The sequence below is a fragment of the Anopheles bellator genome, chromosome 1, assembly GCF_943735745.2.
Source record: "Anopheles bellator chromosome 1, idAnoBellAS_SP24_06.2, whole genome shotgun sequence".
Lineage (NCBI taxonomy): Eukaryota > Metazoa > Arthropoda > Insecta > Diptera > Culicidae > Anopheles > Anopheles bellator.
This window is the reverse complement of record NC_071285.1, coordinates 48766558-48784207: the sequence shown is the minus strand read 5'-3', so window position 1 is coordinate 48784207 and position 17650 is coordinate 48766558. Positions and strand designations below refer to the sequence as shown.

Below are 17650 nucleotides of genomic sequence, written 5' to 3'. Positions count from 1 at the left end.
TTTTCTGTCCATCACAAGTCCAACCCCTTCACGTTCCGTCGTGGTCACTCGCCGAACGTGACTTCCCTCACTCGTCTTGATTAGTCCAAATGAAGTCTAACTTGAACCAGGGCCGCTGCTGACGGCCAGTCTTCAAATTTGCACGCAACAGCCTCTCGGCCACGATGGTTTCGCCATTTTGTTACACTTTTAAGTGTTTCCAATGATTGACGGCACTTTCGTGGGGCCGGGCCAAAAGAGAATAAATTGCCTGACTTGGCCACCCATCCCGGCCGCCCATCCGCAGCGCCACAAAGGAAACATATAAGATCCGCGCACCACAACAAATAACAGCCGCTCGCTATTAGCCCGCGCTCCCCGTGTGACCTCTCCTCCACGGGGCCGGACAACCCAGCCCGGGCCGGGCCTTTCGCTTTGTGTGAGGCACATACTAAAGGCAAACATCACAAAACATCAACCACCATTTAATAACCAGATGTTTAGCCGCCTTTCGGTGGGGTGATGGGACGGGGGGCGGGGGCTCCGGGAACTCGTCGTCCGGGATCGGAAACATGATATGAACGGAGGCAATTGAAGTTGAAATGGTTGTTACATCCGTGGCGCGCGCGCGCTCCCGGGTTTAGAGTTTCCCGGCTGCTCCTTTCCGGCAGCTACTAACACATGGGCTGAAAAGGGCCGAGCCTAACACATGGATGGCGCTAGTTTCCGGTATCCGGGTTCAATCGCCCCTTTTCCCGTTAGGACTAACCTTCAAAAGAAGGCCATCGTCATGATTTCGTGACTCACAGGGTTGCGAATTATTGTGCTAAGAAGAATACTCCACAGCCATTAGAAAAACCAATAATTAGAAAAAACAACATGCGCGGACGTTCAAAAGAGATGGTAACTGCAGAAAACATGACAAAAATACTCAAAATTGTTTCGAATCATCGAAAAGTAAAGTTGCGTCAGTTAGCTAACGTAGTAGAAATATCGAAAGATATATAATTACATAGAACGTTATATAGAAATATAGAACGTTGTATATCAAAAGAACGTAGGGACTTTGCATTGCTTGATTTGTTTCGAATGTCATTTCGAATTGTTTCGCTCAAATGAGGGGTTTATCACTGAAACTGAGGCCTCCTTTTGAGGCAAAAGATAAATCGTTCCACAAAAATGGAATGGAAATGTTGGAGTGACGGTGGCGTTTTCCTACTTGGGCCCTTAGAGACTTTTCAACCCATGTGCCCGGCCGACCGGCGCAACTGTGTTTGACAGCAGCAGCCGCTTATGGGCCAATTCTGGCGGGAACCGCAACTTACGTGTCGTCCGGTTCACCGTTCGGCGCCCGGGGTCTCCGGATTTTGATGTGTTTGTTCAGAAACTTGAGCTTCTCGAGCAGTGGCCACTCGCTACAGTTGACGCCATTCTTCATGATGCGCCGCTCGACCGTAAACCGACACCGGAAGTAGGTCATGCGCTTTTTGCACTGCTCCACGTCCATCTCGCACAGCCGGCTCAGCTCGCGCCACGCCTTTTCCTTCTTCGACTGGAACTTGTAGTGCGGATGGCTCTTGTCGTACAGGACCGGCATCCGGCGGTAGTAGTCGCACAGCTTTTCATCTTTCTGCAATCGACAGGAAGGGGAGAAAGGTGAGCTTGGTACTAGTGTTTGGAATAAAACCCGGTTCTCTCCCAGCCCGCCATCGAGAACAGAACGAGAGTTTGAAGAATCACATCGTCAAAGGACGAACCTCCAGCAAGTCGCCCGATCCGTGGCTACTGCGACCGTTCGATTTCGGTGACGTTTGAAAGCTCGCCGCCAGTGCACTGGATGGGAGGAGCGTGAAAAATGGCGGCGATAACGATGGGATCATCGTCAGCTCCGGCAACAGGTCCATCATTTTGGCGAGCGACCAAATTCTGACACCGCACACACAGGAGGGTCCCCGCCGCCGCCGCTGCCGCGCAGGACACCTCAAGACGCGCACCGGAAACACAGAGACACAGAGAGAATCGTCCGCCTGTTTAAAAGCGGCCGGATTCGACTTCGCGGAGCCGGAAGATGGACGGCGGGGCCCGGGAATGTACGGTTTTAGTTCCGTGTGTTAAGTTTATCTCAAGACAGTAACATCTTGTTTCGCGGCGGCGTTCCGAAAGCCATCTAGCCGAATGAATGCACACACAATAATGTAAACACGCGCACTGTTCTTCACTCTCTTCGACGTTTAACAAACAGAGACATGAGGCCAGAGCACCAGCACGCTAATAACGAAGGCCGTGAAGGCGGCTCTGTGGAGTCTGTGCCTGAAGAAAATAATATGTTTGTACATTAAAACGAAGTCAGCGAGCGGAGCAGGCGGACGATGCGAGCGAGAGAGAGACGGAGAGAGAGAGAGAGAGAGAGGCGCTGAGCCACTTCAAAGGACGGAGACGGCGGAGTGAGACGGAGGCATGCATAAATGTGTAGCTCGAAGAAAATGTAAAGATGATGCTGATGATGACGATGATGGGCCCTATGTAAAACATGCCAAAGGTTTTAAGATAAATAAAACGCGGCCAACACAGAATACTATTTCGAAACCCGGTTTCCATATTGGTTCCCGCTGCGGCTTGCTATTGTTGTTGTTGTTTGTTGGTTCGTTGGGTCGTTATTATTTTTTTCCCCTTTTTCCTTTGCGTTTGTGCCACAAACAACGGCCATTATGCACGACAACTCGTTACCGCAACATCGGCAGAGAGCGAGCGAGAGGGCCTTCTGAGACCTTCTGCAAGCATTCAATTGGACGAGAAATAACAAATGCAAACACGCCGAGTCACAATCGGCACCACAAAACGCCGTTTTTTTTTCAAAAGGAGCCTCCTCACACACAGAAACACGATTTAGATTTATTAAACCGGTCGAACGGAACACGAACGCGGGGGGATTTGAATATGAAAATCGTCCCCCTTCCCCCCACCCAAGCCCGGGGGGAGGGGGGTAAAGTGGTGCAACAAAAGCATCAGCTGTACCACTCTCTAGTAGTGTGGCATAGAAGAGAATACGGTCATCATCATCATCATCATCATCATCATCCTGCACGATAGTCTTCTTTTTATGGCACTTAATAACGACAAATGATGTCACATGCGCCGGGTTGCGCGCGCATGGAACATAAAACCGCTTTCGGAGTCAACTGACAGGCAGCGGAGAGTTTTCTTGAGTCGCAATCGACGGCGCGCGAATGGCAAACCAATCGACAGACAAATTAACAACACAGCATCAAGCACCCGGCCGGAGCGGGGAGGGCGCGGCGCACCCCACGCCAACTCTGAATTCCTCTGCACCGGCACACACGCAGCCCCCGTTGTTGGCCATTGTTTATTCATTCTACACAGCGCGCACTCAGCTTTCGCCCCAACGGTGAACGGTAAATTCAAACTGACAGCTCTCCGTTCCTTGGCCAGGTTGTTAGGTCGTTCGTGCCTAAAGTGGTCCTTTTGTTGAATGCTCTATTTGTGACTATCACATATCAGGGGCACACATACACGCGCACGCACGGTTGATTGGTGGGAATCTCCAATCAACCAATCTTGTTTTTTGTTGTTGTTGTATTTCTACTATCGCCACAAACATCGTTTACATAATATGGCCAACGGTTCGCTTTATTGTCGTTTTAGCGTTTTCTATTTGTTCAGCACACAACAACTGGCATCCATCATCGCGCACATACACTAATCGGGACCGGAAAGCGCAATGATTCCCGTCGTTTAAAGAATGGGGAGTTTCTCGTCTCTCTCTCTCTCTCACACTAGTCATGCGGACAGACAGTCTCGGGACTGTACTTAATCGAGAAGTTAGATTCCAATCTAGATACGAACTTTAACGATTGTGCTGTGCTTCTTGTTTGCGCTGTTCGTAATCTCCCTACCCTCCCTATTGCTTTATATTGTCATCCCTGTCCTTCCTGCGTTCCACTCTCTCTCTCTCTGTCTGGCTCTTTCACACACCGCCCCGCACACAATCACAGAATTGTTTGTTTTGAAACTTTTCTCACGACACAACAATGAACACACCGTAACTGAACAGTCTTTTTTCTTTAACAGTTTTGAGGGAAGCAAGACACTAAGTGGTCTTGTCGTGTCCGTCTATTGTACCTCAACAGTTCACCAAAGCACAAGTCAGAACCAAAAGAAGGTTTTAATCTAGAGCCGCACGTGTGTGTTGAAGTAACTCGATTTGAACGAACGAAGTTACGATTTGGCACGGGCGCGCTGCCTGTCACTCTCGAAGGTCTCGGGGGTTCTGTGGTGGCGAACGCATTGTGCTGCCTGCCATTCACAGTAATCCGAACGAACGAACCCACACACTCTCAGCAGCGCGGTGCACTCGAAACGTCAACGCAGAGCGGCTCTCTCGCGTGAGCCAAAGCTCTCACCACCCCGACTCACGGTGAGTGAGAGAGTTATTCGAGAGAGCGCTCGTGCGTTCGTGTCGCTCGCTCTCTTTCCAATCCCAGCATGCCAATTACTACAGTGGTGTGTGCTGCGATGTTCTCTCTCTCCCGCGATCCGATGGCTGCTGCGTTTGATTGGAAAGCATGTGGTTTCCTCTTTTGGTTTCAAACACTATGCCACTCACACATGTGCGTGCGTGCCTAATCCTCCCCGCGAAAGGATGCGCACACAGGTTAAGAGTGTTTGTGAGTGAGAGAGAGAGAGAGACAGCAAACGCTGTCCCGCTCGCCACTCTGTAAACCCATTTTGCGATGAGGTGTATTGTGTGTTAATTCATTAGCTTCGTTCATTTGCGTGGAGGAGCAGAACCACCACCTCCTCGTATTGATGGCTTGATTGCATGCTTGTGGTGTAACTAGTTTCTAAGAAGGAACTATTACTGTTTCTATCATCGTGCGCCATTATCGTCAAGTTTCCCATTTGTCCCGCGCGCGGCCGCCCGTTCTACTCGCGAAAGCCACTTTGATTGATTGTCCGCTCACGCACCACACCACCGCGGGCGCCCCTCCCTGTACAGCCCCCCCCGCATATATGCTGCGCGCACTGTCACCGCGGCATTAGCATCAATCCTGCTGGCGCGCTGGGTTATGTTATTGTTACTTCTGTTCTGTTCGTTTCGCTCGTTCCGTCCCTTATATATTTTCATTTATGTCTATTTCTATTAGACCACGACGACGACACGTTTTGCGCAGAATGGAATTGTATTATCGAGCAACGTGGAACGAAAAAAAATCCCAAATCCGTATTATTACATTTATTATATTCTCTCTCTCTGCCTGTCTCTGTTTTACTGCTATCTCCGTCCTAAGCCCTGAGCCCGATTTCCGTTCCTGTCTGCCAGCCACGCCATGCCCATAAGTATGTTATCTTCTTTCATCTGGCATTATAATGCACATTACAACAGGGGCCCACCACACCACACGGCCTTTGGGCCGTCTACAAATCAAGGAGTGGAGGGAAATAATAACAATAATAATGGCTGATGGATATTATTATCCGATCCATTCTCTTCTTGCTGCTCTTCTCTTTCGCTCCCTCGCTCTGTGTCTCTTTCATCGCCGCCACCATCTCTCTCTCCTTCCGGGTCCTCTCCTCTTCAACAGCCACTTTACTTCTTGGTCGGTCGACCGCTAGCGAGGCAGGGTTCTCGAGTGTCCTCACGGTCACTTAGCCACCGACACGGACACGAGAGGGACTTACGACTCTTGGGTGCACTCGAAAAAGGAATCGAAAATCATGAAAAGTTTCTAGAAGAGAGAGAGAGCACACCGAAAAAGCGAGAACGAAGGAAGAACAAAAAAGCAATAGAATGTGAATGAAAAATGCTGGACTCCGGGGTGCGGGGATTAGGCATCGGATAAAGATGATTTACACCTTCAACACCTTTGCTCCGGTGCGCGCCCGGCAGGTATGCTCTGTCAACGATCGCGCGCACGATCGATGGGCTAGAGTCCCGCGAAGGCTCGACACATCCTGCAGGGGCCCACCGAAACACGGTGGCTGCAAACGTCAGGGAGCCAGCGGCGCGGCTCCCTGGAAAGGTGTTCGAGCCGATCGCGCCCCGTTGTTGGTTTCTAACCCGATTTGATGATTTTTTTAAAACGCCAATAGCGCGTCTCACATTGGTGCTCGGTTCTGGTGGCTTCTTAACCATTGGGGTGTGCTTTATGGTCGACTTTTCACTGCTTATTCTAGCAGCAGCAGCCAGCCACAAGATGGTGCTCCTTCCGCGAACAGACCCACCAATAGAGGATGGACGAGAGATTGATGGATTTATTGGGTTGTTTTGCTTGGGTGTCTCGCTGTTGAAAAGTTTCCTCCTCTTCTCACCGCGCGCGCGCACACATAACGATCGCTTAATTAATCATTCTTTTTTCGCTGAACAAAAAGTCGAATAAATCGGACTGAAGATTCGACGAGCCAATGTGCGCTGTGCGCTTGAATATATTTCCCAAAATCGGGGGGGATTCGCCCCGCAACCTTTCAAGTTCCAATTGTTTAATAAATCTCCTCTCTAGGGCAACCCGACCGACCGTCTACACACCGAACGCTTCCTTGTGTGCGTCAGGGGCCATTCAAATCTTGATTCTGTTTCATTTTTTTACGAGGGTATTATTTTTCACCCCATCTCGCCACAGCTTGTTGCGTGTTCTACTACGCCAGGGTGTGTTATGCTGTTGGCTTTCTATGGAAATGAATAATTCGATACCTCAATGCAGAGATAATCTTTCATTGATCTCACATGTACGCCATCCTTTGTGGTGTGTTCGAAGATTATCTTCAAACCGAAGGGTGGTAGACAAAACAACCTCAAAACTGTCGCCATTTCCCGTCGACCCTCGGCCCGGCGCATTACGTTGTGTCCGCCAGAGAGGTATTCTAATCCTTGCGCGCTGTGTTGAAAAATGATCGCAACACCTAGATAGGGAAAGATTAAAACAAAGTTTCCTAACCTTTCCGCGTACTTGTTGTAGTCACTTTCGCTACGTCGTATTTGTTACATATTTTTGTAAAATACGTCCAAAGCAACACGGCTCGGCCGGTGAGACATGTGTGTGCTTTGCGCGCCATTGTGTTCGCTGTTCCACACAACAACACACACGACGCACACGGTGGTCCTGTTGGTTTTTGGGGCGCCCATAACTCAACCCCTTTTGGCCGTCTTTGTTAACGCATTTCCCTAACCCGCTTAAGCCAAAGCCACGGCCAGGCCGTCATCCCATTCTTCCCAAAAATCCCGCTAACAAAGTGTGTATATTTTTGCAACTTAAACTGGCGCATTGTTCGGCGCCCCGACCGTTACAACAATGGCAGAGCACGGCGACGAAGGAGCAAAATAAAAACAGTTCCGCAACAGTTTTAAAATTGGAAACGCAATTAAAAACCGGGCGCACCGGGGTGAGGACGCTGGGCTGAGACAGAGAGAATACGAGGGTTAATAAAACAAGCTCTTCGGGTTCTTCGGCCAACAAATAGCAATTGTTATTTGTGCTGTTATAGGCGACGGAAACAACAGGGAAAATTAGGGTGCTCTACAGCACATTTCTCTTCGGGCTTTGGTTCCTCTATTTTCGGCTCCGCTGTTTGTCCTGTTACACTACGAGAGAGGAAATGTGTGTAACCGACCCGAACCCGGCAGCGGCGGCGCGCACAGATGGCATCGGGTTAGAATAAATAAATGAGTAACATTATTCTTCCCGTACCGTAGAGAGTTTGACGAATTTGACGCGCGGAACAGCCAATTCAAGCGAACAGCGAAGTTTTAACGAATCCACGCGTAGCGGCGCAATCCGATGATGATGGAAGGTATTTCTGCTTCTTCCTCGGTTGTTGTAGCTGCTGCTGGTGGTGGTTCTCGGTTCCTGGTACACCCAAGCCCATTGGCCCATTAATGTACACGAGAAGATTTACCAAAAGTACCAGCAGTCTAACGTCTAACAGATGGAAATGACGAAGCAAAGTGTACACACATTACACATCGGAACCCGCGGCCCGGCCTGGCCCGGCTAACAAGGGAAGTGAACGGAAAAGGAATAAACAGGCTAACACCGTCTTGGCTAACACATTTTCCCCGGTACCCGGAGGGGGGGGCCTCACACAGAATGGACGAAGAATAAGCATGTCTAATTGCGACTCACAAGTTTTTCTCACATCACTACCGAGCGACGAGCGACGAGACCGCGACGCGTTCCACAATTTCCTGTCCTCGTCATCGTCGGGCAGATTTTCGTATCATATTCCGGCACCCAAGGACCGGCGGTGGAAATACGTCGGCGGCGGTGGAAATACGTCGGCGGCGGTGACATGTGCAAGGATATTTGCATAACAACGCATTGCCCGGCGCACCGGAGCGGCGACCGCTTTTGGTGATTTGATATTGACGCAGGACAAACAATGACCGATTCGAATATGTTGCTGTGCCCCGTTCTAAAACATTAAACATAAGCCCGGGCCCGTATTGTTTAGTAGCATAAATTCCACTTCAAATGCTATTTATATCGCTCCTAAAATTGATCCCGCCGATTCGAGACGACTCACCGAGGACTGAACTGTTCATCCACTATACTACCACGCGCACACCAGCGCACCACATACAGACGCACGCGCTTATTGACCTATCAGGCTCGTTAATCTTTGATAAGCCTAACAAAGGGCCAGGATATACACTGGGTGCTGTAATTAATGGCTTCATTAAATTGCTGCTGCTGCCCGGCATTCGGCGCAAAGCCCGGACACCGAAACGCAAACATGTCGTCGTCTTACAAAACCCGTTCTCTGCTGCTCGGATTATCAGTATGTATAAATAAGAAGCTTTAGCTGGGCGTGCTAGTATTGAGCCGAAAAGAAGAAACCTATCTAGTGGCACCAATCCTTATACCCCATCGCACCTGTCTTTCCCCAACTGGCCCGGCCATCTGGAAAGGTGTCATTCGAAACTGGCGCGAATTTCACGTCGATCGCGTCACACTGGCGCGTTGTAATGTCGTGTCACATCGTGTCCCGGGGTGTCAATGTAACATCGGCGGGATGATGTGGCAGAATAGGATCACGCAGTGACGCCGCGAGTCCGAGGCGCACCTTTTCGTGAACCTTTCTTTTCAAGTTCGAGTTCGAAAAGTTTCCCACCAATCGGCACGGTAACATTACAAAACCCGGCAATAAAATGATAAGGCAGGCCAGACTGGCTGGCTGGTGGTGGGTGGACGGAACGGTGGGGTGGGACGGTGGGTGGAAATAGAATAAAAAAAGAAAGCGAAAGGAAAAAAAAGGGATGGGCCGTAATCTAGACAATCTGGCCAAATAAAAGTCGACAGCAGTAATAGTAACGGCCGAAGCGCACTCCTTTGCTGCTAGAAAGGAGTCAAGTTGAATCGCGGTGGGGCGCAGCGCCGGAAAAAGTAACGAAAGAACTCCGGAACAATGGAAGGATCACTAGCGGGGGACCTCCTGAAGGGTTCGGGGCGGGGAAAGTCAAACAACTCAAGCACACATACACGCATACAGCGTGTAAAGCGAACCTGCGGAAACCTGTAAACGGTAATCCGGCGCCACGGAACAAGTCGACGGCGGACGGTGGGCGGCGGTGCCAAGAATCGCGGGGGGTGGTCCGCACAAGCGGGGAGGAAACACAAGAATGAACATAAAATTTAATACATATTTCAACTTTTAGTATAATTATTGCTATTTTTATGTTATCCGCATCCCGCCTGAACTGCCGAAACACGAAGGAAGCCATCGGGCCCCACAGATTGTAACGCAATTGAGTGAGTTCGGCTGTGTCTATGTGTGTGTTGGGGGTATCGTCGCATCGTTTAATTTTCAAAGCATTACATCCTGCTGCGTGCTCCCTACCGGCGGTTCCGGGGGGGTTGGTTCGGAGAACTCGGAAAAACGTGATCAAAACAGAAGCGAATCAACGGGCGTGAGCGAGTGAGCGGCGAGCGTGAGCGAGACGCAGCAAAAACATATGGTCCACCGAAGCTACTTGTCAGATCAGGCTGAGAGCGCTCCACCGGCGTTGCGTGAGTGTGCGTGGCGTATGGTGAGAGCGGGTCGGTCGGTGAGCAGTGCGAACGGAGTGAGCCCGCCCGAGTGAGATGCAAGTCGCAAGTGAGAGAATCTAACCCGTTCTCGTGCGAAAGGATCGTCACTTTTCTCACCTCAGCTTAAATGTAGCATAAAAATTAGACAATTGGCAGGAGAGACACAAAAAACAGTTACTGCGAGAGAGAGAGAAAGAGGGACTGAGTGAAAGCGTGAGAGAGAGAGCGGCTTACGAATCAATACGAAGAAAATGGAGAGGAAACACGATCCGTGCGACTGTTTCTCACACAATCTAAGAGATCGAACGAGGCGACCCCTCGGCGGTTGGCGGCGTCTTCACCGTGGGGTCCGTGAGTCCGTCTTGAGCAGGATATTTTGCCCTCTCGCTCTCGCTTTCTCTCTCGCTCTCGCTCGGGCTTCACTCTTTTTCCTAGCGTGGCGCAGGGCACACGATTGCATGAACGAATCGCTTTTCCGAACACTGCTGCGATTGCGCAGAATTTTATTAATTTATAAATTTATTTCTATTTTATTGCTTCTATTATATGCTAACATATAAGCAGCTCACAAACCGCACAGAACGACGCACTGTGAGCGACTCGCTGCCGTCCTCTATTTGCGTGTGCGCATTTTCTCTGTGATTTCCGTCGGCATGCCCAAGGCAGCAATGTTCTGCTTTCTTATTCGCTGGGGTTCATTGGAGTGGTGAGTGGCAGGGCTTAGAACAGTCGAGACATTTAAGGCCGACGAAGCATCGCAAGGAGAAGAATCGGCCGTGGAGATTAAGAGAAACTGACATGCTGTCGAAATGGAATTCGTAGCAAAGTTCAGCGACGCACTGCGCGCGCGCAAGGAATGATATATTTATTTAAATCAAGCCGTCTTAATTGACTTTCGAATGGAGCGATCATTAAAAGCGGTAGCGGCAATATCTCGTGTTACCACATAACGACCGGGGATGGTGCATATATATAATACATCTATACCAGGTTTCTAGTTTGCTCTTGGAACGGGTCCATCAAATGCGCGTTAAGTTTTTTTTTCTTGTTGGCCGAGAGCACCGCACGAAGCAAAGCAATATTAACATTTCAAATGTAAGTGCTTTTCGAGTTCTAATACCGAGTGGATCGATAGACGGACGGGATCCTTCCTCTCTAGCGGAACAAGGCAGAACAGTACGCGAAATACTTGCTGCAGAGTGGAGAATGAGCATCGTAGAAGATAACAAACAAAAAAAAGGAAGATGCAATATAAGTCTTTACATAAGTCTTGTGGCCCTGCTGCTTAACAGCCCCCTGTCAGCTCGCGGGCTGCTTCCACTCCTGGCACCCGAGCAGCAAATATAGCAAAGTGTAACAAAGTTTTACTGCTAAAATTATTTATTCCACAACACATCGCCTCCTCCAGCTGTTCGGTCCACCAACAAGCACCACTTTCAGCAGTCAGCAGCAACCGTTTGGAGTTTCTCAAGTATCTGTGTACCGTGTCTCGCTCGCACGCGCGCTTGGCCATTGGGGCTTTAACGATCTCAGGTTTGGTCTTCTTTTACTATCAATCGTAACCGTAACCCGGGCTCTGGCCGGAACGCGATCGGGACCGGGGGGAAAGAGCAAGCAAAGCCAAAAGTTAAACGAAACCATGCTGCTGTGTTCGAACATTGTAAATATTGCAAGCCAGCTACACTGTCTCTGCTGTGTCTGCTTCCACCAACCAAGTACGGCAGAGTGTCCCCATTAAGCGGACAACACACTGATGACAATCGACGAATGCTCGTCGTCGCTGAAGGATCATAAAAATTGAACATATCCTCTCGCTGTTTTCGCCCATTGAAGGGCTAGAGAGTTGGCGCAAAGGGACGGTGGCGTAGAGAGAGACAGAGAGAGAGTGAGAGTATTTGGTCGAACATTGCTTAATATAATCTTGCGCACGAGATGCCACCAAACCCCCCCACATAAGATCCTTCCCAGTGCTCGGTTGTGGGTGTAGTGAGGGTGTTGGAGGGCCACTCGTCCTCCCGAAAACTATGCGACAAACACATTCCCACCCATCAGGCGCATAACAGCGCCAAGGAGCCAGTCGGACCAATACAACTTTTGTGCAAAAGTTCACCATGTGTGTGATTGGAAGATTTGGTGTTTTACTTTTTTGCACACCGCCCCGCCAGAGAGCCACCCCCAACCGCCCCCTGAATTGTGCGAGTGTATGTGTGTCTTGTGCGAGGCGAAACGAACCATTTCTCTAGCCCGGACGGGCGGACGGACGGACGGACGAGTGGAGAGAAATGTGCTCTGTTAATGCTTAAACTAAACGTTTGCAATGCTCTCTAGAAGCACTCACTGTACGTGCCCCGGGGCTCTGCCTGGTGTATGTGACACAACTACCAGCAACACGGATTGGGGCCACCTCACTCTGCACCACTCAAACTCGACATTATGCTTTTGATTCACATTATGATTGCCAGTCCGAGTGGGTTGGTGTACATGACGACGACTCGAATAAATGGCGCCACATACACGCGCACGGCTGCGAACAATGGCCCGAGGTCTGTATTTGTGTAATTCAATTCGCTATCGATCGGATGGTCAGTGTGCGGCACACGTGGACAACGGAGAAGAGCCAACATATCTGGCGCGGAACAACGATCGTTAACCGTCACACCTTTCGTCTGCTCTCTCGCTCTCTCTCGCTCTCTCAGGATTGGCTATTATTTTTCCATGTCTTGAGCCCCGGAACAATGTTGCACATTTTATGCAATTGATGATCTGCTGCACGCCAGCAAGAATGTCATGCGCGTGTAATGCTGAGCGACCACACATCAACCCCCCCACGGGGCGGTAGACCAGGACGAAGACCCCAGCGTTTGCTGCAGTGTCGAATTTCCAACAACGAGCACGACTGATGGATGGAAACCATACGACGATGTGTGATCCACACGAATTGGAGTATCCGTCTGTGTCTGTGCTCTGCCGATGGATGTCTTATGCCGCTTGCATCATTTTCTCTCGGTAGTGCTGCCAACACCACCACCACCACGAGAAGAAGCAGTGTGGTTGGTTAGTGTTCGTTTCTCACGGGAACACGGGGTGCAACCCGACGGTGCGGCAAGCATGGTTCGAGATCAAAGGAAAATCACAGAGTAACACGAAAGCTGCACCATTCTTCGAAGTTCGAAATTAATATCGCCCGGAAAGTCGTTTGGGATACAGTTGTAAACATTGTCTAGCGGAATTAACCAAAACCAGTTTGCCTGCGTTAGCTGGGATTTTAATGAAATTGTTGAAACCTTCGGACCCGTACCGTGCGCATAACCCGTACTCGAGAAGCACATATTTTATGACTAATAATCCATTCACTATTTTTATCTTCGGAACATGCCCTCGAAAGGGTTGCCCCACCACAGGCGGACACCACTTGTTTTCGCCCGAGGAAGAAGTACGAGTCCCAATTCTAACGCTGCCCGTTATCAGGCTTAAGGCAGGGCGGGCTGGCGGACTCCCTCTTCCTCGAAGACAGCTGCCTTTGGGACAACGGCAACAACACGAAAGACCCCGATGGGGGGAACCGATTTCATGTTCGTGACACGGGCACCACACAACAAAGTGACACAAAGAGCCAAAGGAGTAGTGGTTGTTGGACCGAGTGAAATTCTTTCCGTAAAACCGGCTCCGGCCAGGATTGTGTTACAGGGTGCGCCAAGAGAGCGACAGAGAGAGAGAGAGAACCGACAGACGTGTGATTTAATTTAATGACATGCTTTGCGCGATAGAAACTGTAGCTGCGTTGTTGTTTGCAGTATTATCCTTCTTCGGGCCACAGTTTCTTCGCGCGTTGCGTGACAAGGCCCGGGACGGGTGGGCCGTCGGTCGGGTGGCCGAGGAGGAGAGCGTCAGAAAACAGACCTCCAGTATAGGGGCAACACTGCACCACACTCCCGAGCAGGGGCCCCGGATCGTAACGAAATGATAATCGATGGACCATCCGTCAAATAAAATAAATCAACAAACGATAATTCCGCCTTGCGGCCGCGAAGAAGGGAACGGCGCGCGAGCGAAGAAGAACCAGCGGCCGAACCAACAACATACAATGTTCGATAATTTTAACGAAGCCAAAGAAAAATACGAGTTAATAACGAACCCGCGGGCCACCAGACAATGTTTCGGGACGACATCTGTTTCACATTCAGAACGACGACGACGATGGACGGCCCCCCATCATCCGGGCAAGTTGCCACCGACCGTCGTCGAGATGATTCTGTGAGTCTGTCTGTGTGGTAAATGCATCGTGTGCATTGTAAGTGGCCAAACCCGGGACTCGTCGAGCAAAATCAAACCAGATGATTTGCAGACGCATCACCATCACGATGGACCAACCAGGAGGATTAGCGCCACCATCCTTTCGCCGGAAGTGAAACGAAAGTGAAGGTCCTTTTTTTGTTGCCCCCACCGGCGTGTTTTGTTGTTGTTGCGCACTCTCTCTGTGCCGTGGCCAACAAAGTGTCGCGGCAAAAAATGAACGCAGCATAAAAACAACGACGACGACGACGAAGCAACAGCCGAGAGTGAGGCAGGCGGCAAGTGCAGCAAGGACGCGGCGCTAGGTCGGTCGGTCGGTCGGTTTCTGTGCCAACAGGATGTGGCGGCGCGCACCCAAACTAGGTCTCCCTGTGAGTAGAGACCCCACGTGGCGGCGGCGGCGGCTGCTGTTCGGGATATCTCCGTCTGTCTCGGTGGCCGCTGTTGCTGCTGCGGCTGCTACTGGGCGCCACGATCCACTCTCCCTATCATCATCACCATCATCATCGCCGTCATCGTCGTCGGGAAGGGCAAACGAACGAAAGGAAAAAAGACAACCGACACACTATTTTTCGGTTTGCTCGCGCTACGAGCACGTGGTTTGCTCGCGCGCGCCCCCTGCGAAGTCAAGCAGCGGCGGTGGCGTCGAATGCCGCAGGGGGTGTTGTGCCGGATCGTGCCGGGTGCCGGGTGTTGGGTGGCACGAGAGAGGCCAGGGGTTTGTTTTCATCCGTGCAGCTCACCAACACACGTACACGAGAGCCGGCAGCCGGTGGCTCGACTCGCGGGACCTTTACCGGTCCGATTCGGTTGTATGTAGCGAAACGTCAAAGAAAGCGAAGAAAAACCCCGGAAAAAGAATCCTTATGCGGCTCGCTTCTAAGCGCACGAACACAGAGGCCAGAGACAGAGCGCGGCTGGCAGCAGATAATTAAAAGCAAACATCATTAATCTTTAACAGACAAAAGAAAGGAGACATTTTGCCTAAATCAAGGCGAAGGATGCATCATAAATGTACGGAAACACTAGGCGACCGCGTGAGAAGATGCTGGGGCCCCCACCAGCAGCGAAGGTTAAAGTCGGTAATTTAGCAGCACAACCAACCCGGCAGGAGCGTTCGATGCTATTATTAGCGATATGGGGGCGATGCGAAGCGAACCGATCTCGTTGGGCGGCCAATCGGTTCACAGGAATCGATTTTCGATTACGACCCCACCACACGGACACAGACCCACAAATTGATGGGAGCATTGCGGGCCGATATCTGATTGTTCATTTCGTTTCATTTCATTCATCGATTATGGCTTAATTCGATTCATTTTCGATCACAAACCGCCCACAACAGAGTCCACAGCCCCAACCCAAAAGGACGAACCGCGGGTACGATGGCCTAAAAGGTATGTGTGCGAGGAGTGGATTGGCTTCTCACGAAGCGGCCACACAGATTCCGGGGCACACGAGAAACAAATCATACAATTTCATTCGCTTTCTGAGATCATCATCAGGCAGCGTAGAACTTTTTCTTCATCGGGGGTTTCTCGGGGCGTTTAAACATGATGCCCATGCCCATTAACATACGCGTGTTAATCAAACGGGGCGAAAGCTGACTCGCTACGTTCCCAGGGCCCACGGCCCGGTTGAACTTGTTCAAAGAACTCACGCGGGCACACTGAAGTCGAAATGAAGGAAAAATATCGTCGAAACTTTGGTTGAAAAAAGTTTTGACTTTTGTGCCAGCAGCGCGCGATCGATAGTCAAAGTGCGCAAAAGGACCCCCGCGTCAGTCAGTGTCGGTCGGTCGGGCAAGTTTTACAACAAAATTGTACCACCGTAACTATAAATTATACTCGTAGCGTGGTGGTGGTGGTGGCCGAGGGGAAAAAATAGAATAAAAATGTGGGCCCAAAGAACTGTTCCCCGGTGCGCCATCGAAGGAAACTTTAGCGAACCGCGCGTTCTAAGCAGCAAAATAATAACAGAGTGAAGCAAATATGCAGGATCCAATATGGCAGGGCACTGTACACTGTTGTTAGTGGCCCATGTGTGCGCCACCAGGGTGGAGGCGCCAACGCCAACGAGAGAGGACACGAAAAACAACAATATTTTATGCGGCCGAGCAAAAGACATGTTCTAAAATTTATTATTTTCCAACGAACACACATAACCATCCATTTTCCGTTCATGATATTTTCACTCTCGGTCGGCCCGGTCAGAGGAAGGAGGAAGAGAGGAAAACCAGATAGGTCGGTTTCGAAGAAATTATTTTCTTCTTGCGAGCTCACAATCCGGAACGCGCTGGGTTGGCACATCCGGGTTGGCCGGGTTGAGCCACCTTCTGGATTTAATGGCGGAAGATGATACTACTGCCAGCCCAGCCAAGAGAAGCAAACATAAATTGATAAGTATTACGTTCGAAAGATAGCTAGAAGAGTAGTTGGAGAGCCAGGCCAGATATTTGGCCATCGGAATGCACTCTGACAGCACCGTGTTCTCTAGTGCTGATGTACGAACAAAAACCCCCATATCAGCACCACAAAAACTGGGAACCGAAACTTTTGCCATTTGGCCACAAAACCGCCAAACGCGAGCGCGTATAAGAAAGAACCGTACACCGTAAGTCCTGGTCTGCATATTAAAACCTCGCCAGCGCGAATAAAACATCATTCTCCGTACATTTGATTTTCCGTTTTCGTGCTCGTCGTGTTCGTTTGTTGGCTTAGATTGGTTTTTATCGGCTCTAACTCGTAAAGTTTATGCTCCTCTTCGCACACCCTGGCCACCGCTGCATCGATGTTAATTTGAAAAAGCTGTTTCTACAGCGGCCATCGACCGACCGACCGACCGGCGGCTGCGACGGCGAAGTTATTTGGAAAACCCGGGAAAAACTGTTCGCAGAAAATGGGCAAAGACACTGGCCGGGCGGGCGGGCGGCGTTTAGAGATAAAATAAACAAACAACCGAAACGAAAAACGAATAACGAATATAAAACCCGAACACGAGAGATGTTCGCACGGAGATGTTGGCGATGATGGCAGTTAAATCCAGAGAGTCGACCTGCTGGCTGGCTGGTCGGGTACACACCATTACGGGCCGGCGAGTCCGAGGTGTCTTGTCTCTATGTGGTGTGCTTGCTTGTCAGCTATAAATATATTCATTCTGAATAATGCATCACGTAGTTCTGCTTTTACTGCTCGCTGCCTGACTGTGTTCCGTATAACGTTATGTAATGGTAATACTGTGGTATCATAGAATACATTAAACTCCTTGTTCTTCTCCACCGCCACCGCGCGCCCGAGATTCTTTCCATTCCGATTCCATCCAGGGACACCGGGGGG

At 50.3% G+C, this 17650-nt stretch overlaps 1 protein-coding gene across 2 annotated transcripts in view; it reads right to left on the bottom strand.

Annotated features, from left to right (window-relative positions):
• LOC131206461 (uncharacterized) overlaps positions 1-17650 on the bottom strand; it is a 53005-nt gene that overhangs the window by 1981 nt on the left and 33374 nt on the right. The window contains exons 1-2 of one of the 2 annotated variants that reach the window (XM_058199016.1): positions 1737-2089; positions 1305-1609 (exon numbers count right to left, since the gene is read on the bottom strand). In XM_058199016.1, coding sequence (XP_058054999.1) covers positions 1305-1609; positions 1737-1886 — 455 coding nt within the window. In that variant the 5' untranslated portion in view covers positions 1887-2089. Of the gene's footprint in view, positions 1-1304; positions 1610-1736; positions 2090-17650 lie in introns of those variants that run through there. The other variant, XM_058199015.1, reaches the window with a different exon arrangement.